Source organism: Pan paniscus, chromosome 9, assembly GCF_029289425.2.
Source record: "Pan paniscus chromosome 9, NHGRI_mPanPan1-v2.0_pri, whole genome shotgun sequence".
In the NCBI taxonomy this organism is placed as follows: Eukaryota; Metazoa; Chordata; class Mammalia; order Primates; family Hominidae; genus Pan; species Pan paniscus.
Window position 1 is genome coordinate 68,492,072 of NC_073258.2, and position 22,599 is coordinate 68,514,670.

Consider the following 22,599-nt stretch of genomic DNA (forward strand, 5'->3'; position numbering starts at 1 on the left):
GAACATCTGGATGGGACGGGGTACAGGGAAGGGGGCTGCCAAGAGTGCTGGCCAGGGACCTGGGTCTATGAGCTGGTTGGGGGGTGGGGTTGGGTGCAGGGTACTTGATCCTGAGTGGGCCTTCTGCGGCCAGGATTGGTTCTAGAGTAGGAGGGGTGGGATCGGGGATGGGGGAAGCCTGTAACTGCGCTGCAGTTGTCAGGTCCCAGGTTCTGGGTGACGTACTAAGGATTCTGGGTCCAGTGTGGGTCCCAGGTTAGATGTCCTAGTCCTGAGTCCGTGTCCACAGTTCTGGGTGTTGAGTCTAGGACAGTGATCTGGAGTTGACAGTCCAATCTAGGTCTGAGTCCTGACCCCAAGTCTAGAGTTCAGGGTCATGGTAGTAGCCTAGGGTCAGAATCAAGGTTGGGGTCAGTAACCAGGATGGGATCGAGGTCATGGTCCAAAATCTGGATCTGGGGACCTGTTGGGGGTCTGAGGTGAGTGTCGCAGTCTGGGTATGGTGTTGGAGACCCAGGGCTGTGATCTGAGGTCATGGTTAGAGTCTGAGGTGGTGGGCCAAGGTTTGAGTCTGGGGTCCTGTTTGGAGTCTGGTGTCAGGTCGTGGACTGCGTCCAAGGTCAGGGAGTCCGGGGTTATAGCCAGGGTCTGAGATGAAAGTCCCAGGATGGTGTTCAGAGGTCTGAATCTGTGTCTTGGTGAGCGTCCAGGTTCCTTGTGATCACGTTTGGTGTCAGGGCTGCGGCCCGACTGGGAAGCCTGGGATCCAGAGATGTGACCCGAGGTTGTGGTCAGAGAATGGGTCTCGGGTCGTCTTCCGTGCCGGGTCCCTGTCGTGTTCCAGGCCCGGGTCTCCGTCCAGCATCGAGGGCCGAGGTCACGGCCAGGGTCTGAGCCCGCGGTCGCAGGTCTGGTTCGGGGTCAGATTCCGCGCGGCCTCCAGGGGGCGCCGTCGCCCGCCCGGCTCGGCCCCTCGCGGGCTCGCTGGCGTTGTGCGCGGCAGGCGGGGCCGGAGGCGGCGGCGGCTCCGGGGCGCGGGCGCGCGGGCGGCGGCGGCGGCGGCGCCCCGACTGCAGTCCCGGCGGGAGCGGAGCGCGAGCCGGGGCCGGGCTCGAGCCGGCGCCATGGGGCGGCGCCGCCTGTGAGCGGCGGCGAGCGGAGCCGCGGGCGCCGAGCAGGGCCAGGCGGGAGGCGTCGGCGCCCGAGGCCGAGCGAGCCGCGGCCGGGCCGGGCCGAGCGCCGAGCGAGCAGGAGCGGCGGCGGCGGCGGCGGCGGCGGCGGCGGCGGCGGGAGGAGGCAGCGCCGCCGCCAAGATGGCGGACCTGGAGGCGGTGCTGGCCGACGTGAGCTACCTGATGGCCATGGAGAAGAGCAAGGCCACGCCGGCCGCGCGCGCCAGCAAGAAGATCCTGCTGCCCGAGCCCAGGTGAGGAGAAGCTGCCCGCGGCCCCGGCCCGACCCCGCGGGCGCCCCGGCCGCGGCCCCGAGACCCTGGCCCCATGCTCGACCCCGCGACCTGGACCCCCGGGGCCGGCTCTCGCAACCCCCTGTCGGCCCCTCAGCCCGGAGCAGCCCGGCCTTGGCGCCTGCGGGTCCAGACCCTAAGCCCCAGACCCTGGGCGCCTGAGCCCGGAGCGCCCCAACTCCGGAGCTCCTCTGCCCCATCGGTCCCCGGACCCAGTCGGGTCCCCCTGGCCGCCCTGCTGCTTCCTTATCGTGCTCCACCGGCCCCCCGAAGTCGCTGTCAGCCCCTGGCTCCCGCCTTCTCTCACGGGGGCCCGGCGCGCCCCTTCATCCTTCTCGGAGCAGCCCTTGGTCCCTGTGGGGTCCCCTCCCCTCCGCTGGCCACCATTTACCTCGCCTGACGATGTCACCCACCCTTTTGCTGTCCCTGCTCACGGCACTCGCTTTAGGGTTTCCACTACCCCCACCCGTCTCTCCTCCAGTCTACACTTGTGTGAGGTGGGGGGGACAGCCAGTCTTCCGGACTCTTCTCCCACCCTCTGGTGGGGTCGCTGTCCTGGAGTTGGGCTTGAGAGTGCTTTCAGGGCGGCGTGGTGAGCAGGACCTAGGGTGCTGCGGGCACCCTCCCCCTCGGACCGCGCTCAGGTGGGGGAAACATCCCCTGTGCCCTCTCCCCTACATTTCTCCTCTGGCAGGCCCTGCATATGGTGCCCCGTGGGTGCTGTTGACCAGGGGCCCTCCCAGCACACCTGCAATGGCTGGACCTTAGCTGCCGCCTCTGTAAGACAACTGACATCACACCTGGTATCAAAGTTTAGACTGTTCAGGATGTAGGTGCAAAAGTACACAGGATGTGGACGATTGCTGCGGTTTGTCCAGCATTTTGTGGCTGATAGAGTATCTCTCCACTGTGTGAGCCTCTCAGCAGCGCATGGGGTGGCGAGGACAGGTGTGGTTTTGTCCCTGTGGAACAGGTGGGGAAACTGAAGCTCCAGAGGTGAGTGGCCTGCCCCGAGTCACACAGGTAGTCCCAGGTGGCACCTGGCCAACAGATCAGGGCTTCAGACTTCCGGTTCTACATTTCATCAGCTACCCTGGCGTGTGCCAGGGAGCAGACGTGCCCGCCACGATTCTTTGTGTTGTGTGGCAACTCCTTGTGCATGCCTGAGAGTTAGCCTTCTCCCGGTGCCCCAGCGGGCTGGGGATGGGGCCTGTCCACACTGCCGTGGTCTTATCTTGTGACTCTGGGTAAGTCTCTTCCCTCACTGGGCCTCGGTCTTCTCATCTGTGAAATGTGGATGGCGTGAAATAAGAGCTGTGACTCTGCGGTGTCCCTCAGCCTTTGAAGCAGCCGTCTAAGCTCTGGCTGACGCTGCAGGGGTGCCCCATGCCCATGGCCCTCACCGCCCCCCTGTGCCATGCCCTGCTCACTGGGTGTTTGGATTGACTGAACGTCAGGCCTGGGAGAGGAAAATTGGTCTGCATTTTGAAAAGGCCGTTAGGGCCTTTTTTTTTCTAAGACATTTGCAATCAGATTTCTCAAAACAGGAACCAGACTGACTGTCAGCTGGGGGCTGTCCAGGGAGCAGTGACGGTTAGTACAGAAATGAGTTCAGAAATGACAAACCCACGAGGGAGGAAACGGGGGAGTCAGCCTCTAGGGCTCAAAACGGCTCTCCTTGGTGGCCGCAGCCTCGAGACCCTCCTGCAGGATGGAGTTCTGCAACGTGTGAGGCGGGGCCTTTTCTGGAACTGTCTGCGTTCGGGTAATCTCCCCCCAGAATGCATTGCTTCTCATGGGGCGCTGCCTTGGCTCTGCAGGTGTCAGAACCCTGAGAAACGAGATGGTCTTCTTTTCCTGTCCCCTTTCCCATCCATGGTAGTGATGGCGGTGATAGCAATAATGATAGGAATTATTACTGACTTACCTATTTTGATATCTGTCATCTCAGTTCTTCCAGCAACCAACCTGTGAAGCTGGCAAGGCCATGCCTTGCATGTAGTAGTTGCTCAAGAAATACCAGGACTGTGTGGCACCCCCATGCAGTCCTGAGCAGAAACAAGGTTGGATAGGATTCTAGGAGGACAGCAGGAGGCCGAGCCAGGCAGAGCCCAGGTTTTCACATTGGGTCACCATCAGCAGCATGGCCTTCCGCAAATCGCCCACATCTGTGAAATGGACTGGAGGTGCGAACGCCGAATGTCAGTGCGCTAAGGCCTGGGAAGGGCTACAGGCCACCCCTACGTGGGGGTCCAGGCCTGGGGCATTAGGGAGCAGGCCACCCTTTGCATAACGCCTTGCCTTGCACACCCAGTGGGGCAGAGCACGCCGCCCCCAGTGGTGATCCTGACCATGTTTCATGTTTGCCTGACACTTTTCCACTTGCAGAGTGCTTTTTACTCTGTTTTGTCCTTTTGACAACTGTGAGAGGCAGGCCCAGCAGTTAGGATTCTCCCCTTTAGCAGTTGAAGTTATTGAGGCTCAGGGAGGGGAGGAGTCGTGTCCTCGTCACAGAAGAAAGCTGAAATGGGGCCTCGGGTTTCTGGACCACACAGGCCAGTGCTGTTTCTTTGCTGTGCTTTATCCCCTCCACCCACCCCTGCACACCACTGTTCTCGCCTCTGTCCACATTTTGCGGTGTGGGCTGACTGGCACCCCTTGTCTGGGGCCATCGGCTGTCACAGTTCACAAGGCTCAGCCCTCTTCCCGTTGGCTGGGATGGAGAACTGAGCTGCCGTGGCAAAGCTACTGCACCGAGGGGCAGCCCCACTCCAGGGTCCCGTCAGATGCAGGAGCCTGTCTTCCCCATACCCACAAGGTCAAGGTCAGAGTCAGGGAGAGGGGCTGTGGCTAGTCCCCGTGACAGGTTACCACTGGGAATTGTTCATACCTTGAGGTGGCCCACCTTGGCAGCCCTTCCATGGCTGGTGCCTGGGGATGTGTCTTGGCCAAGAACTGGGGCTGGCATCACAGCTCTGAGTTCCAAAGGCTAGGGAATGGGAGTGGTTAGGCACAGTGCCACACTGAGTTGGCACAGGGGCCTCCCCTTCTGTCACCCTATAGAATCCAAGGAAACAGTCCCTTTCCCCTACCTTCTTGTAGAAGGAGGTAGCGTAAGGCAGCATTGTGTATCTGGAAGATGGGAGGTCTGGCTTCTCCCTCTACCACCAGCTCACATGGGACCCAGACGAGTTCCTTAGCCCGACTGGACCTGCCTCAGTTTCCACCTCTGTAAAACGAGGCAGCTGCCCCTTCACTCTCAGGGTCTGTGGTCTGGGCCTTGCCCTGAAGGAACTGCTGTCTCCCTTTCCCAGCAGCCAGCAGTCTTGTAATTATCATCATTTGCTTAATATGACCACTGAGGCCTTGTGTAATTAATCTCTGGGCTCCTAGCTGAGGAGCCCTGCCTGGGCGCTCCCAGGAGGTTCCTCTGCCCTCCCCGGTGACAGTGGCAGCCCCAGCAGCAGATTGTCGGAGCTGGGTGCCTCTTGCAGCCTCCCGATTTCTTGGCTGTTTCCTGGTCCCTCCCCCACCGAGAGTTTCCTCCTTCCTGCCCCTTTCTGGCTTCCCTGTCTCCCCAGACCCTGCCCCTGTTCCTCCGCTGCCTCGTTCCTGTTAACTCTTCACAGCCAGAACTTCCTGCCCTCGATTTGTGGGGGAAGGGGTGCAGCGGGAAGCTCTCTCCCTCCCTCCTTCCTTCACTCCTGCAGCACCAGCTGAAACCCTGCTGCTTCCAGCCTTTGTCCCTTACCCAGAACTTTCCACTTCAGTGGCAGCGTTCTCCCAACTCCTTTCCCTGAAAACAAGATGATCTTTCCTGCAGTCACTCCCTCTGGGCCTTTGAAGCACCGCCGTTCCCCAGGAATGGGTCTCTGGGATGTCTTTCCCGTCTGTTTTCCTTTTCAGAGCATGCGTTTCACTTATTTGCCATTAAGTCGCCCGCCTGCCGTTACCTGGGTAAATGGATTTGAAGGGAGTGTGAGCAATGCAGGTTGGAATCTGTGCAGGGGAACCTGGGCTGTTAACCCAGAATGAGGTGTCCTATTAATGCACAATCAATTCCTAGTAGTAAGTTCCCGGTGACGTCAGGTACAGGAGCGCTCCGCAGCCAGTGTTTCCTCCCCGTGCCTAGGTTGCACCCAGGTGGGCTTGGCAGAGGGACTGAGTGCTCAGGCTGGTGGGTTTGGACTCCACGCGCTTGGCTGTTGCTTTCAGGGTATGCTCTTGCCTCGGAACACACAGTGGGAACCAAAAGCACAGTGTAGCCCTTGAGGACGCACAGCCTCCCTCACACCTGCCCCTTCTTCCTGGGCCCCTTCCCTACTCCCCGCCGGCTCCCCATGGGTCAGTTTCCACTGCTGGATGGAGCTATATTCACGTTATTTCTACTCTGCTGCAACTGAGATACTAAAAATGAGGTGTTTCACTGCAGCTTTTTTCTAAAACAGTAATATCCCTTCTCTGCTTTGCTGTTTACTGCAAAAGGACGCGTCTATGCTGGCAGAAGCGGGTTTTCTGGTATTAACATGTTGGCAGCTCTGTTCCCAGGTGGGGACAATTTTCTGACTCTAGAGCCATTTCGTGTTTGGGATGGGGGACAACACCCTCCTGGAAACCACAGGGCATGGAATTCTGGAAGTTTGTTCTTGGTGCATTCTAGCGTAATGCAGATTACGGTCTCCATGTCAGCAGTAAATTGCAGGGTGTGGGTGCTCATGTCATATTTGTGAAGAAGCCGTGACATTTGACAAGGCCGCCAGAGTGCCTCTTCCTGAGCATCCCCGCAAGGGAGCTGCTTTGTGGCCGACACGATGTTCCGGAGCCCAGGCTGCTGCAGACCCTGGCTGTGTGTGCGGGGCCAGCTGGCTTTTTCTCTCCCCTGCTCAGGGCTTACCTTGGACCTGCCGGTTTGGGCTGGTCTTTCCAATTTGATCTGTGGCCCCGTCCTTGAGCTCTGAGGATGTTGTTCGCCCCAGGGAGAGTCATTGAGAAACATTAAGAAGCCCCAGGGGACTTCCTTCTGCTGCTGGCACCTTGGTGTCTGGTTTCCTGGAAATGCCACAGGGAGCACCTCGGCCACAGCCACAGGCCCTGCTGCACTGGTTGGTGAACGCTCGCTCATCTCCCAGGGGACGGTTCCCAGAGTGGCCGCACCAGACCTGCCAGGCCTGTAGCCTTCATGCCAGCTTGCACCGTCCTGGTGTGGCAAAGCTTTAGCATCACTGTCACATGAGGGGCACAGGAAGCATGGCCCCTGGCTGCCAGCTGCCAGCTAAGGCTGCCTCCCATCCTGGGTTCCAGGGAAGGGGGCTGCCCGTCTCCTACAGCTCCTGGTCAGGGACGGGAGGGCAGCCAGGCCAGAGGCTGGGCACAAGTCAGGGTCCTCCGAGCCCTGCACCCAGCTCTTCCACAGAGGTCAAGGGGGGGATGGAGGGTGCTCTAGTGGGAGGCCGTTTCTCAGGGAGCCTTTGGACATTTTCTTTGCCACTAACTCATTGTGGGCCTCGGAGCACGTGGCCCAGCCAGCTTCCTTGCCATCAGCAAGAGTGTGTTTGTCTCTGACTTGTCACCCCCTCCTGTCCACACAGCTGCAGCCTCTGACCCCGAGCAGGAGACACCTAAGAGAGCCCAGGCCACAGAGGATGGCCTGGACTTTGCATTTCTTCTGAACCATGAGGTGCCAGAAGGGACTGGAAGTGCTCCCTCAGCACCCACTCCTTCCCTGTCACCCAGCGCTCAGTGCTGCAGCTGCTCACTGTCTTGGGCTGAGCCTGCTCCAGGAGCAGTAGGAGCTGGTGCGGGCCGCCGTAACTGCAGGGGTGCCAAGGTGGGACTGACTGCTCCTTCCCAAAGCTGGGTGGGCACCAAGTACCTCTGTGCCAAGGAGCCCTTGATACTTTGGCAGGGTAAGCCACAGGCTCTACCCACTGGGCCCGCAGTAGAGCAATGCAGTGCCTGAAGCTGGTCTGTGAGCAGAGGAGTCCCACCCTGTTTGGCTCAGCCCTGGCCACAGGCCCCATCCTCCAAGGCCCCGTCCTCTCCGAGGACACGGCAAATGTGGAGCAGAGGCTTGAGCAAGACCAGTTACTGTGTGATTCTAGCATGGACTGTCGGTGAGCCGTGGGGCACTGAGAAATGGGGCTCTGGCGGCTCTCTCCCATGGCCCAGCAGGCGGGGCACGGCGGGCAGCATGGCCAGCCTGGCATATTAGAAGCCCTCCTTCTGCCGTGTCCACCCAGGCTTTGTAAATGGCCAGTGTGACGGTGGCGATTCAGCATCTCATTGACATCCTCATTTTACAGGTGGGGAAACTGGACATTTCAAGTTTGTGACCAGGTGGTGAGGGCCACTTGGAACCCAGGCACCCGTCCAACGGCCAGAGCAAAGGCAACTCTGAGGCCCTTGCCCAAAGGTGTTGGGAACCTTAGCGTCCTTCCATCTGGGACTGTTGAGGCCGCTTGGTTCTCCTGATGCTCCAGAGTAGATCTTGGGAGCCACGTTCCCCCAGATCTCAGGGTTGCTGACCTGGGTGGGGGACAGGGACACGCTCTGGGCTCACTGCCACTCCAGACTCTGCCAGTATCAGGGAGCAGTGTTGGAGACAAGGTGACCCAGCCCAGGAGGCTGTCCCACCCCTGTGCTCGCCCGTGCTTGCCACCCTGGCAGGAGCTGCCCCCAGTGACAAGTTCTTCCAACCTGCCAGTTCCCTTGGCGGCCAGACCCATGGGAATAGACAGGAAACCCTAAAATTGCCACTTTGGGGGCCTTCCATTCAAGGACTCTGCTCAGGCCTGACCTCGTGTTTGGTTTCTTGCTTGGGGGGAGGGGTGTTGTTTATTTTATTTAAAAAACATTTTTTTCTTTTTAAGGAAGAAAGTGGAGTGCTGTGGGCTGGGAAGAATGTGGTGGCCATGCCCAGGCGTGGCTGCTGAGGGGAGAGATGGCCTCAGAGCCCCGGGTCCTGCTGCCTGCTGTTCCCAGGCCGGGGCCGACAGCAGAGCCCCTGGGAAGGAGAAAGGGCCTGCCCGGCAGGTTCCCCTGGCTGTCGCAGGCAGGGAACCAAGCATGCTTCCCCCTTGGAGACTTTGTGTGTCCAGTTGAAAAGTGGCAGTGGCTACTCCCTGGCTCCTAGGTGGCCATTCCCTCTGCCAAACTGGCACCTTTTTTTTTTTTTTTTTTTTTTGAGACAGAGTCTCACTCTGTCACCCAGGCTGGAGTGCAGTGGCACGATTTTGGCTCACTGCAACCTCTGTCTCCAGGGTTCAAGCAATTCTTCTGCCTCAGTCTCCTGAGTAGCTGGGACTACAGGCGCATGCCACCATGCCGGGCTAATTTTTGTATTTTCAGTAGAGACGGGGTTTCACCATGTTGGTCAGGCTGGTCTTAAACTCCTGACCTCATGATTCGCCCGCCTCGGCCTCCCAAAGTGCTGGGATTACAGGCGTGAGCCACCGCGCCCCGCCAAGCTGGCACCATTTTTACAGGCTCCTAAGAAGCAAGTCTGGGGCTCATTGGGGCTTACTGCTGAAGCCCGGTGGCCCCCATTCCTGGGACAATGCCCGGCTCCTGGTGGGTGACCCCTACAGGCTGGGATTGCTTTGCCTGTCATCTGCATCTGCCTGTCGCTACCTTCCGCTTGACCAGCACCTGATCATAGCCATTTGACCCTCCACTGTCCTGGAAGACAGGCATTTTGTGATTTTTTTTTTTTTTTTTTTTTTTTTTTGCTTTTTTTTCATCCCCTTCTGTGGACCAAAATGTCCCAAAACTCAAAAATCTGGTGCAGAACCAGAGTCCCGCCTTCCTGGCCCACCTCCCAGGTGAGATGCAGGCCCCTGACCTTGGGGTTTTCTCCACGTTCCAGTCTCCCAGTGCACAGCCTGTGCCCCGAGGGTCGCCCAGGGCCCAGGCCTCCTGTCTGCAGGTGCCAAGGGCAGGGACCGTGTCTTTCTCAATTCAAGAGATTTTTATGAAGCCCCTGCTGTGTGTGAAACACCACAATCTCCGTCCACCGTTTCCTGTGTCCCTGGGAGTCCCACATGCCGGGAAACATGTCCTTGACGGTGGCTGGTGGACATGAGCTGGCGTGTGGCCCGAAGGGGCGGGTGTGCTGGTGTGGACGCGGGGCCCATCCTCGGAGCTCCTGTCAGTTCTCAGAGGGCATTCTCACTCCCCGGTGGGGGGCATGGGCCCTCCTCTTCCCATCCAGGCAGGGTCTGTTCCAAAGCAGTCATAGGATGCGAACTCAGGGTCACCTAGGCCCATCCTTGTCTTCAGTGCCCTGCTTCCTGCTGGAGACAACTTTGGAAGAGGCCGCGGCCCCTCCCAGCCTCTGAGGGTGGGGAGCAGACCAGGGGGTCGCGGCCTTGGAACCGTGCTCATGGCAGCCCTGCTGTGCTCGTGCTATCTCGCTCGGCCTTTCCTGAGGAAGGCTGGAACCAAGTGAGATCAGGGGCCAAGGCCCGGGAGTCCACTGCAGCCCTTCCTGGAAGGACAGTGCCCAGTGGAAGCGGATAGGAGCCCCCTCTCGAGGCCGAGGTCAGAGGCCAGGCAGGGTCCACAGGCCAGGTCCGCACTGTCTGGAGCTGCTCTCCGCAGACGGCTCTTCTGGCTGAAGCTGCCATTCTTCCAGACCCTCGGGCCCAAAGCCTGGAAGCCCTCACGGGGCTGGCCTCATAACCCTTCTCCCGGTCCCCGACAGCCTGAGCCTTCTCCCACCCACCCCCTTCCCCTTCTTCCTGCCCAAGTGTTGCCTCTGCCTGGGCTTCCTCCGCGTGGCGCCTCCAGTGGAGTCGGGCCACCCGCCGCCCTGGACCAAGCCTCCTGAGTCCTGCTCTCCTGCCCACTCCTTGGCTGTGAAGCCCCCTGATTTGCAAGGCCCTGCCCTCCCCCTCACCATGGCCTTTGTGTGCCCTCTCTCCTGCCCCATTGGCCCCTTGCTCATCCCTGGACATACTGTCCCCTGCCTGTTCCCACGTCTACCGACCCCCCTGGCTTCGCCAGCTGCCGAGATCCCACTTGCACTCCAGGAACCCAGTGGAGTTCCACCTTCTCCACACAGGCTTTCCAGACCCAGAGGCCTCCTCTCCTTCCCAAGGCTTCTGCACACGCTGTCTGGTATCACAGGCTCAGAACCATGCCCTGGGCAGGGCTGTTTGGAGCAGGGGGTGGCTTTGGCATGAGGTACACAGTGCCTCAGGGGTAGATGTGCAGCGGGTCCTCATGACCACAGCCTGGGTGGCCAGTCCGACCAGCCCTGGGCTGGGCTCCTAGGGGCAGGCAGGGCCGGGGTGCAGAGAGGCAGGGGCCATGCCAAGCACAGAGAACCTGGACTTGCGGATCCAAATCTCCACCAGCTGCAGTCTTTTCATGGGAGGCCTGCTGGTGGCCCCATAGACCTGCAGGGCCATGTGAGCGTGACATGGGCTCAGGTGTGTTGTCCCTTCAGGCCCCCAGCCCCGCAATGCCCTCAGCATGGCAGCTACACGTTACCCCAGGAGCCCAGACTAGTGAGGACCAGATGCAGGCCTCAGCTGGCTGTTGGGACAGACCGGCAGGGCTGGGCTTGAGGTGGGCCAGGAGAGGGCAGGAGGGGACAGTAAGGTGGTATTTGAGGCCGGGAGTGTAGCCTGGTGTGGCGCTCCCAGACAGCACTCAGTGTGGGGTGAGATAAACAGGGTGGGGGATGTCGGGTTGGGTTTTGAGGGTCACAATGGCCAGGCCCTCCCCTATGGCCATACCAAGCAACCCAGGGCAGGGGTCACATTTTATATCCAAGTACTAGGGACACACGAACCAAGGCATGGCCTTTTCTTACAATTTAAAACATTGAGATGCAGTTCATATAAAATTCATCATTTTATTATACAATGTAGTGTTTTTTAGTACATTGACCGTGTTGTGCAACCCTTACCCCAAAAAGAAACCCCGTCCCCACCGCAGTCACTCCTCTCCCTCTCTCCAGCCCCCGGCAGCCACGGATCTGCGTTCTGTGTCCGTGGATCTGTTCATATGAGTGGAATCTCACAATATGTGGCGACCCTTTGTGACTGGCTTCGTTCAGCCTCATGTTTTCAAGGCTCATCCACATTGTGGCCCCTGTTGGTGCCTCGTTCCTTTTTACAGCCGAGCCATGTGCTGCTGCGTGGAGATGCCACATGTGTGTCTTTTCATCCGCTCACAAACCAGGCTTGGCTTTTGTGACTTGGCCAAGTTCCCAAAGCCAGCCGGTGGCAGCACTGGGACGAGACCCCACAGGCGGTGGGCCTCTGAGCAGGGGGCCACCTGCCGGCCACCCTGGCCTTTGAGGACACAGCCTGGCGGGGGCGGTGCAGGCAAAGGCTTCCTTGAAGCCTTCTGGTCTGACCTGTGGCTGGGATAAGTGAGTAGGCCTGACGGGCTGGCCTCCTTCCTGGAGGGAGTGGCAACACCACCACAGTGCCCTCAGCTCGTGTTTCTGGGCCTGCAGCCCCCACGAGCTATGGGGGCTTCTGCTTACTGCGCCCCCCTGTCCCACAGCATCCGCAGTGTCATGCAGAAGTACCTGGAGGACCGGGGCGAAGTGACCTTTGAGAAGATCTTTTCCCAGAAGCTGGGTGAGTATGGCAGTGGCTCTGCCGCCACCGGGCTTGACTTCTTGCCCCTACCCCAGCCAGCCCAGCTGTGCTCCCCACTCTCCAGAGATTTGGCCTCCCATCCACTCAGGGTGGAGCAGCCAGCGAGACCCCAGGGCTTGCTCCAAGTCGCTGCGACCCTGCGTGCTTCCTTGCCCCTGGCTGTCGGCCCAGGGAGCCCCGTGGTGGGGGTGGGGGCCCAGAGTCTTCCAGGGCCGCCAGGGAAGTTCCTCCTTTGGGGTTTTTGTTTTTGAGAGTTGCAGCTTCCCCTTGGCGCGGCCGCAGCTGCTCTGGGCCGTTGGTAGAACTGACAGGAAGAGGCGGGGCCCTTCCTGTGGCGCCTGCCGAGCTGTGGTTGGCCCCGCCCCACCCCATGGGCCCTCTTTGTAAGCAACCTGCCTGGTGTTGGCCCTCCATTCCTCCTCCAGCTGGTGTCTGATGCCTGCTGTCAGAAGTTTCATGCGACCCACCCTGTGGACCTGGCCCAGAGGGCAGGCTTGGGGCAGGTCTCGGGAAGCAGGCTCCAGCCTCACATGGCTCTGATTTGGCCTTCCTGAGAACAGGAGCTCAGCTCTGGACAGGGGGTATCCTGGCCTGATGGGATCAGGCATTGGGGGTCAGCCTGGGGGAGTCGGTGTGTCAAGAAGCACAAAGTTTGGGTCCCAGGCCTGTGCCTTTTGTCCTTGGGCAAGTTGCTTCACCTCTCTGAGCCTGATGGTGTCCTCATCTGGGAGATGGGACTCATGAGTCCGACTGTGCAGGCCTGTCAGAGTCAGATGGGAGCACTGTGCCCACTGTGAAGCCTGGCCCCCATTCCTCAAAGGCCCTGCACTAAAGGCCAGGCAGTGAGGACTGAAATGATGGCCGCAGCTCTGACCCAGGTGCCCAGGCAGTGCCCCCGAAGGCATGAGAGGCCACCCAGCTCGATCCTGGTTACCCGTGTCAGACTGGAGGCCTGACGAGGGCCTCTGTCCCCTGGTAGTGCTCGGGGGCCGGGGGCCGGGGTCCAGGGTCCAGACCCCTTACTCCGGCATGAGGACACCCTATCTGGGGTCCCCTGAGAGCCCCTCCCACAGCCCACCTTACCTCTCCAGTTCCCTGTGGCTTACACCCGTTCCATGCCCCCTGCCCTGAGGCCCCAGCCCCAACCTCTTTCCAAGGGACCTGCCATTTGGTGGAGTAGCCCTGAGTTCCACTTGAGCCTCTGCCACAGACAGTGTGTCTGACCAGCTCCCTGAGCCCTAGTTTCCCCAACTGGACCCACCCTCCCTGCCTGTTTCTCAGGCTGCTGTGCAAATCAGCCAGACACTGGAGTGGGGCAGGGTCCAGAGGAGTGGTGTGGCCTCAGAGCCCCCTGCTAACCTTTCCCCCATGCTGCAGCCTGACCTGGCCCTGGTGGCCACAGCATCCCAGGGCCCCCAGACTGAATCGTGTTGCACCTGCACAGCCCGCCCCGGTGGGGGGTATCGGCCTCACAGAGCAGGCGCAGGGCCCTGGGCTGCAGTGAGTGGGGGCCCAGGTGCTAAGCCAGGGCTCCCTGATGCCAGAGCCAACCCCGCTCCTCTGCCTCACCCTGGTGCCCATCGCCGTCCAGCTACCACCTGGGGAAACAGATTTCAGGAAGAGGGTAGAAACATAGGGGCCCCAACCCAGAATCCAGGAATCTTCAAGTTGGCAGCAGCCTTAGCAGCTGCCTGGCCCACCCCTTGCCTGGGGCCGAGACCACCTTTGCCACCTCCATAGCTAGTTCTGCCCAGGGAGCCCAACCCACACCATCCGCAATGATGGGAAGGCCTCTGAGAGAGGCATGGCTCTGTGACCTTACACTGTTGCCTTCAGGGTACCTGCTCTTCCGAGACTTCTGCCTGAACCACCTGGAGGAGGCCAGGCCCTTAGTGGAATTCTATGAGGAGGTGAGACCCAGAGGCCCAAGCCCTGCTCTGCCTGGAGAAAGGGGAGGAGGTTGGGGCGGCTTTGTGGAACCCACAAGCTGCCTGGTGTGGGCATCCCCATTCCCTGCTGGGCTCTAGATGACCTGCAGGAATCCTGTCCTCCAGATCAAGAAGTACGAGAAGCTGGAGACGGAGGAGGAGCGTGTGGCCCGCAGCCGGGAGATCTTCGACTCATACATCATGAAGGAGCTGCTGGCCTGCTCGCATGTGAGTGTCCTCAGCTGGCCCTGTGTGCTGGCCCAGAGTCACCTGCAGATTGGGAGGGGAAGAGAGGACCCTGCTGAGAATTCATGGCCACCTCTGTCTTCCCCAGCCCTTCTCGAAGAGTGCCACTGAGCATGTCCAAGGCCACCTGGGGAAGAAGCAGGTGCCTCCGGATCTCTTCCAGGTGTGTGCCTCCCGGTCCCTCCCCAGGCGAGGTCACCTTGGACAGCCCCTGGTCAACAAGCCTGGTCAGCCAGGGGCGGGGCCTGGGCAGCCACGGTCTCTTGGGGCTCAGTCACCAACTTCCAGCTTCCTCCCTTAGCCATACATCGAAGAGATTTGTCAAAACCTCCGAGGGGACGTGTTCCAGAAATTCATCGAGAGGTGAGAGCAGGGAAGTGTGGGAGAGGAAGGGGGAGGGAGGGGCCACTCTCAGAAGGGGTATGGCTGGCGTGGAGGGCAGAAGCCAGCCTTCATTAGGCCCTGAGCAGGCAGGTGGCTGGCCCGTCAGCGGCCCCCTTGCAAGGACTCCTGAGAAGTCAGACAGGCTGCAGGTCATCTCCCACCCTGCCCTCCTCAGCACCAGGCAGCTCAAAGCCCATCCCAGGCAGTCTCCTAGCTCCAGGGAGCTAGGAGAGCTGCGCCACCTGTGCCTCTTTCTCTCCCGTGGGCTGTATAGCACCTTGCTGGCCCACCTGGACTGAGAAGCATCAGAGTCCTGGTAGGGGTGGGCCCAGTAGAGCACACGGCCCCCGTGACCCTCACAGCCAGAGTTGGCGTGGTGGGTGGGAATTGTAGGTAGATTTCAGCCAGCTTTAGGGAGCAGCTGTTTTAGGGTCACTGCTGCCCAGCCATGGAGTGAGCTCTGTGTCACTGGAGGTATGCAAGCAGGGACAGGAGACGTACTTGTCAAGGATATGGTAGCAGGAAGTCTGGGTTAGACTGGAAGACCTCCTTTCTGTGCGGATCTGATTCCAGCAGGAAGCCACGGCCAGGTGGCCGAGGGCCATGCTGGGCACCCAAGCAGCCCTGACTGGTGCTGTGGGCGGGCAGGCCCTCAACATATCCTTCCTGGAAGAGGACATTAACGCTCGTGATGTTTCCACACCTACCCTCACGGGACCCCAGGGAGTGGCAGCTGGGTGGGGAGGCTCACGACAGCATCATCCTTCCCACATTCTGAGTGGCCCCTGAGCCCTGATTCTTCTTTTCCAGTGATAAGTTCACACGGTTTTGCCAGTGGAAGAATGTGGAGCTCAACATCCACGTGAGTGGGCTTGGGTGGGGCATGGAAAGCCATGCACCCTGCTGCTCCTCTCCCGGGAGCTGGGCCTGTGGCTTGGCTGGGAGGGGGAGGTCAGGGGATGTCTGTCCTTTAGCCCCCAGGGCCGTGGCTATGGGGGTCAGGGCCGGGATCCCAGCATGGGGAGGCCGGAGCAGGTAAATATGTGGCAAGGATGGCCAGGACATGGGTATGGGGACCCTGGCATGGGGCCAGCCCCTGCTGCCCAGGTGCCTCTGCCCCAGGGCTGGGCAGAGGCAGCCTGTGGTGACCGCAGCTGTCGCTGCCCCTCAGCTGACCATGAATGACTTCAGCGTGCATCGCATCATTGGGCGCGGGGGCTTTGGCGAGGTCTATGGGTGCCGGAAGGCCGACACAGGCAAGATGTGAGCACCCTGCTCGGCGCGGTGGGATGCCTGGGGGAGCCGGGCTCCTGGGGGACCCTGACAGGCCGGGTTCCACACAGGGCCACCTGCTGCTCCATGCACTCCTGTCTTGCCGTGCTGTTACCCCCGCAGGCTCCTCTGGCCCCAGCCCTCCCTGTCTCTGATTTGTGTCACACGCTGGTCCTGGGTCTAGTCTTTCCCTCAAGCGCCCCCTGAGGCAGCCCTGGGCCCCTGCTCTGAGGGTGGGTGTTGACCGCCGACCTCTGCCCCGCAGGTACGCCATGAAGTGCCTGGACAAAAAGCGCATCAAGATGAAGCAGGGGGAGACCCTGGCCCTGAACGAGCGCATCATGCTCTCACTCGTCAGCACTGGGGTGAGCTGGGTGGGCCGGGCTGCCGCTGAGGCTCTGGAACCCTGGGCGCCCCTGCTAACTGCCCGCCCCCTCCCTTCCTCTCCCCTCCTAGGACTGCCCATTCATTGTCTGCATGTCATACGCGTTCCACACGCCAGACAAGCTCAGCTTCATCCTGGACCTCATGAACGGTGAGTGCTGGCCGGGCCCTAGGGTGGGCTGGGCCCAGGCACGGGAGGCTGGGGCAAGACACTGAGTGCTGCCTGTGGGACTGCCTCCCTCAGGTGGGGACCTGCACTACCACCTCTCCCAGCACGGGGTCTTCTCAGAGGCTGACATGCGCTTCTATGCGGCCGAGATCATCCTGGGCCTGGAGCACATGCACAACCGCTTCGTGGTCTACCGGGACCTGAAGGTGAGCGCCCCTGCTGTCCCCAGGCTGGACCTCCGTGGCTGTCCTCTCCTTCCTCTCGACATCCTGGCCACCAGACCCAGAGGAGTGGGGCTCCTGGGACATGGCCGCCCCGTATCTTCCCATCTCCGCCCCTGCCCTTCCCACCAAGCCACTCTGGGTCCAGGTTGTAGCTGGGGACAGGAGAGAGGACCCCACCTTTGCCCTTTCTTTGGGTACCCATCGTCCTCTCCAGTGAAGCAGTGACCCAGCTGGCATCTTGCCTGGCTGGGCCCCATCCTGAGCTGCCCCAGGCAGCTCACTGGGCTTCCTTCACAGCCAGCCAACATCCTTCTGGACGAGCATGGCCACGTGCGGATCTCGGACCTGGGCCTGGCCTGTGACTTCTCCAAGAAGAAGCCCCATGCCAGCGTGTGAGTGCCCCCCACCCTCTCCCTCCCCACCCCTTGCCACTCCCGCTTATGGCCCCCTTGCTCCTACAGGGGCACCCACGGGTACATGGCTCCGGAGGTCCTGCAGAAGGGCGTGGCCTACGACAGCAGTGCCGACTGGTTCTCTCTGGGGTGCATGCTCTTCAAGTTGCTGCGGGGGTGAGTGGCCCGTCCCAGGTGGGCAGGTGGGTTGGGGCTAAGAGAAGTTCCTCCCCAATCCAGGTGGGATGCCAAAGGAGGGGAGCCCATAGCTGCCTTGGTGGTAGGGGTGGCACCGTCCCTGACTTTGGCCACAGCTCATCCATGCTGCCTGCCTCCCTTTCCCCGTTCCTGTCCTTTGACATTGGTTTTTGGCCTTTCTTGCCCAGGCACAGCCCCTTCCGGCAGCACAAGACCAAAGACAAGCATGAGATCGACCGCATGACGCTGACGATGGTGGGTGCAGGTCTCAGTGCAGGGCTGCAGGGGGCTGGGGGGAGCTCCTGTGGGTGCCAGGGCATGACTCTTGCTTCCCACCAGCCAGCAGAGATCTTGGCCACTGACCCCTACTCTGGCCTCTGAGATAGACCTCCTGCCCCATAGGCTCTTGCCCTCCCCGTGCTGTTGGAGCATGACTGCTGGGCGAGCTAGGATGCTGTGCCCCATCTGTCCCTCTGCGGGGGCCTGGACCCCTCTCTCCCCTGAGCTGGGATGGGGTCAAGGGCTCTTCCTAAGCCCCTGCTAATGTCCCACTCCTCTCTAAAGGCCGTGGAGCTGCCCGACTCCTTCTCCCCTGAACTACGCTCCCTGCTGGAGGGGTTGCTGCAGAGGGATGTCAACCGGAGATTGGGCTGCCTGGGCCGAGGGTGAGTAAGTACCCTGGCGCCTTGGGCATGCTGCTGGCTGTGCCCCCGTGAGGACAAGGGCTGTGTCCCGTCACCTGGAACCCCCTCCAAGGTCCCAGCCTCCTTGGAGGAGCTCATAAGTTGGGGCATGGCCAGCCCTGTCCAATGTTCTCAGAGTGGAGGGGCTGCCCTGGGAGTTGGAGCTGCTGGAACCAGCTAGTAACTGGCTTCCAGAGGGGCCCTTGTCACAGATGATGATGATAGCAGCTTTTTATGTTTATCAAACATTTATTAAGCACTGGGCATAGGGTTGCAAAATTTACCAGTGTTAAAACCCACAACTCTACGATGTAGGAACTTCTGTTCTCCCATTTGAGAGATGAGGAAACAGCTCAGGCTTAAGGAACTTGCCCAAGTTCACAGAGCCAGAAAGTGGCTCAATCAGGAGTTAAGCCCGGGACTCAGGGTGGGGCTGAGCCCAGATGACTGGCCTCTCCCCACAGGGCTCAGGAGGTGAAAGAGAGCCCCTTTTTCCGCTCCCTGGACTGGCAGATGGTCTTCTTGCAGAAGGTAACAGTCTGTGGCAGGGACTGGGGGTGCTCTGCAGCCCCACCCCCGAGCTAATGCCCATGACCCCTGTTCTGCTGCAGTACCCTCCCCCGCTGATCCCCCCACGAGGGGAGGTGAACGCGGCCGACGCCTTCGACATTGGCTCCTTCGATGAGGAGGACACAAAAGGAATCAAGGTACTGGGCCTTGCCTGGCCTCTTGTACCTGGGCTGTGATCCTGGCCTGGGGAAGGATCCCTCTCCCTTCTTATCACCTGTGAGACCCTGTGCCAGCCCTGCCAGCTTGTAGGCCTCAGTTCCTCCTTGGCCAACTTCCCTGGGGGGTGGCAGTTGCACTGACCATCCCTACCCGGGGCCCTGGGTCTGGGCAGCCTGTAGCTGATGGTATTCCGGCATCTCTGTCCACCCATGTGCCCCTGCCCCATCCACCTGGTAAAGTTACTGGACAGTGATCAGGAGCTCTACCGCAACTTCCCCCTCACCATCTCGGAGCGGTGGCAGCAGGAGGTGGCAGAGACTGTCTTCGACACCATCAACGCTGAGACAGACCGGCTGGAGGCTCGCAAGAAAGCCAAGAACAAGCAGCTGGGCCATGAGGAAGGTGAGGGTCGCCGGCTGCTGCGGCACCAGGCCCCTGCCTGCTTAGAAGTGAGCAGCTGGCTCGGGTTTAAGGAACTCACCCTGGATCACAGCCAGAAAGTGGCGGCTCTGGGATTCAAACTCAGGCTGGGGCCGGGCATGGTGGCTCACGCCTGTAATCCCAGCACTTTGGGAGGCCAAGGAGCGCAGATCACTTGAGGTCAGGAGTTTGAGACCAGCCTGGCCAACATGGTGAAACCCTGTCTCTACCAAAAAATACCAAAAAAATTAGCCGGGCATGGTGGCACGCGCCTGTACTCCCAGCTACCCGGGAGGCTGAGGCGGGAGGATCGTTTGAACCTGGGAGGTGGAGGTTGCAGTGAGCCAAGATTGTGCCACAGCCCTCCAGCCTGGGCAACAGAGTGGAGACCCTGTCTCAAAACAACAAAAAAGAAACCCAGGTGGGGCCGGCTGAGTCTCCTCTGTCTCTCGCCTCAGACTACGCCCTGGGCAAGGACTGCATCATGCATGGCTACATGTCCAAGATGGGCAACCCCTTCCTGACCCAGTGGCAGCGGCGGTACTTCTACCTGTTCCCCAACCGCCTCGAGTGGCGGGGCGAGGGCGAGGCCCCGGTAAGGAGCCTGTGCGGGGGTCCGGGAGCCGGGCTTCCGGGTGGCTGGCCGGCCCAGCTCTTACCTGCACCACCCATCCCTGGCCCTGCAGCAGAGCCTGCTGACCATGGAGGAGATCCAGTCGGTGGAGGAGACGCAGATCAAGGAGCGCAAGTGCCTGCTCCTCAAGATCCGCGGTGGGAAACAGTTCATTTTGCAGTGCGATGTGAGTGGGGGCTGAGCCAGGGATGGGAGGGCCGAGGGGCCAGGCCAGGCAGGCTGGGGAGAGCCCCAGCTGACAGAGCTGGGCTTGGCATGTGCAGAGCGACCCTGAGCTGGTGCAGTGGAAGAAGGAGCTGCGTGACGCCTACCGTGAGGCCCAGCAGCTGGTGCAGCGGGTGCCCAAGATGAAGAACAAGCCGCGCTCGCCCGTGGTGGAGCTGAGCAAGGTGCCGCTGGTCCAGCGCGGCAGTGCCAACGGCCTCTGACCCGCCCACCCGCCTTTTATAAACCTCTAATTTATTTTGTCGAATTTTTATTATTTGTTTTCCCGCCAAGCGGAAAAGGTTTTATTTTGTAATTATTGTGATTTCCTGTGGCCCCAGCCTGGCCCAGCTCCCCCGGGAGGGGCCCGCTTGCCTCGGCTCCTGCTGCACCAACCCAGCCGCTGCCCGGCGCCCTCTGTCCTGACTCCAGGGGCTGCCCGCTCCCAGTGTCTTCCTGTGGGGGAAGAGCACAGCCCTCCCGCCCCTTCCCTGAGGGATGATGCCACACCAAGCTGTGCCACCCTGGGCTCTGTGGGCTGCACTCTGTGCCCATGGGCACTGCTGGGTGGCCCATCCTCCCTCACCAGGGGCAGGCACAGCACAGGGATCCGACTTGAATTTTCCCACTGCACCCCCTCCTGCTGCAGAGGGGCAGGCCCTGCACTGTCCTGCCCCACAGTGTTGGCGAGAGGAGGGGCCTGTTGTCTCCCTGGCCCTCAAGGCCTCCCACAGTGACTCGGGCTCCTGTGCCCTTATTCAGGAAAAGCCTCTGTGTCACTGGCTGCTTCCACTCCCACTTCCCTGACACTGCGGGGCTTGGCTGAGAGAGTGGCATTGGCAGCAGGTGCTGCTACCCTCCCTGCAGTCCCCTCTTGCCCCAACCCCCAGCACCCGGGCTCAGGGACCACAGCAAGGCACCTGCAGGTTGGGCCATACTGACCTCGCCTGGCCTGAGGTCTCGCCGATGCTGGGCTGGGTGCGACCCCATCTGCCCAGGACGGGGCCGGCCAGGTGGGCGGGCAGCACAGCAAGGAGGCTGGCTGGGGCCTATCAGTGTGCCCCCCATCCTGGCCCATCAGTGTACCCCCGCCCAGGCTGGCCAGCCCCACAGCCCACGTCCTGTCAGTGCCGCCGCCTCGCCCACCGCATGCCCCCTCGTGCCAGTCGCGCTGCCTGTGTGGTGTCGCGCCTTCTCCCCCCTGGGGCTGTGTTGGCGCACCCTCCCCTCCCGTCTACTCATTCCCTGGGGCATTTCTTTGCCGATTTTTGAATGTGATTTTAAAGAGTGAAAAATGAGACTATGCGTTTTTATAAAAAATGGTGCCTGATTCGGCTGTCTCATACTCTTTTTGTACCTGGTGACCCCTTTTCAGCTTCTGCTGGGCTGGGGCCTGATGGGGAGGGTCTCGGTGGTACCAGGTCTCCTCCACCGCCATGGCTTCCAAGGTGGTCTGCTCGGGCCCAGGCCATCTTCCAGGTGGGGTGAGGCAGTGGGTCCCACTTCCTCTCCTACCCCTCCCAGCTGACAGTCCTCTCCACCTAGTGGCTGTCCAGTGCCCATTCCTCACCTTTTCCCGGGGAGGAGAGAGCAGCTTCTGCCACTTCCCAGGTAAGCAGGAGGAGGTGCCAACAGTGTTAGGCCTGGCGCAGTGTCTGGGCTGACTGGGACCGTCTCAGGCCCACAGAACACCCCTGCACAGCAGGCACCAAGCTGAGGCCCCTCCCCAGAAACAGTCACAAGGCACCTCTTCCCTCTAGGTCACACCGCAGCCTCTGGGCCCTTGGCCATCTCTGGCTTCAGCCTCCTCTCTGGCCTCACTGCACAGCCCTAGTAGGGGTCCCTGAGGCCTGAGGGGAACCCCAGCACTAGGCCTCTCCTCTACCCAGAGGCTTCTGGTCAACTTCCCTTTCCCCATGTCCCTGCCCTAGCCCCTGGGGTGACTAAACAGATACATGTTGCTGCCCACTCCACACAGGGCTTTGCTGGGCATGGCTGGGGCCCATGGCCAAAGCACAGCATGCCAGGCAGAGAAGGGAGGCAGGCAGCTGGGCAGGGTACTCAGGGCTGAATACAAGAGTCAGGGGCAATGGCCTTTGAGCCAGGCCTCCAGCATTGGTGTGGGAAGGAGGGAGGACATTTCTGAGGCAGGGAAGAGCCAGGGACTCATGAGTGGCCCAGGCTGGCCGGAGGACTATAGGAAGGAGCCATGCCTGGAGGCACTGAATGCCAGGCTTAACCTATGCCAGAGCCAGGTGTGTGCTCAGGGCCTGCAGAATGAAGATACAAACGACATGGAGTCCAGACCTGCCATGCTCAGCGAGCCCTTGAAGGTGCGGAACAGGGCTGAGAGTGGTGAGAGCTGGCTCTAAAGTGATTGCCTGGTTACTGAGTGCAGGATGTGGGGAGGGAGGTGAAGGACAGGAGGCAGGGAGACAAACCTCCGCAGTGGGAGAGGAAGAGATGAAAAGAAGCCAGACGGGAAGAACGTGGTCCAGCAGAAACAGGCTGGACTTGGGGCTGAGTGAGGCGGGAGTCTGGGGAAGAGGGTAGGTGTGGTTGGGTTGGCTTCGGACATACTGATGGGATAGCATGGGATCCCTGGGCACAGAGATGTCCTGGAGTAAGCTGAAATGTGGACCTGGGGGTGG

The 22,599-nt window shown here is 60.7% G+C and overlaps 1 protein-coding gene across 1 annotated transcript; it reads left to right on the top strand.

The window, feature by feature from the left end:
- Positions 1-1,073: 1,073 nt before the first annotated feature.
- GRK2 (G protein-coupled receptor kinase 2) lies at positions 1,074-21,278 on the top strand. Its single transcript, XM_008954150.5, has 21 exons — positions 1,074-1,426; positions 11,984-12,060; positions 13,918-13,991; positions 14,136-14,237; positions 14,344-14,418; positions 14,557-14,618; positions 15,450-15,501; positions 15,811-15,902; positions 16,177-16,276; positions 16,368-16,446; positions 16,540-16,670; positions 16,986-17,080; positions 17,150-17,257; positions 17,467-17,533; positions 17,843-17,943; positions 18,426-18,492; positions 18,573-18,668; positions 18,930-19,092; positions 19,569-19,705; positions 19,797-19,910; positions 20,008-21,278. The coding sequence occupies exons 1-21, from the start codon at positions 1,314-1,316 to the stop codon at positions 20,170-20,172; spliced, it is 2,070 nt and encodes a 689-aa protein (XP_008952398.2). The 5' UTR covers positions 1,074-1,313; the 3' UTR covers positions 20,173-21,278.
- The last annotated feature ends 1,321 nt before the right edge of the window (positions 21,279-22,599 follow it).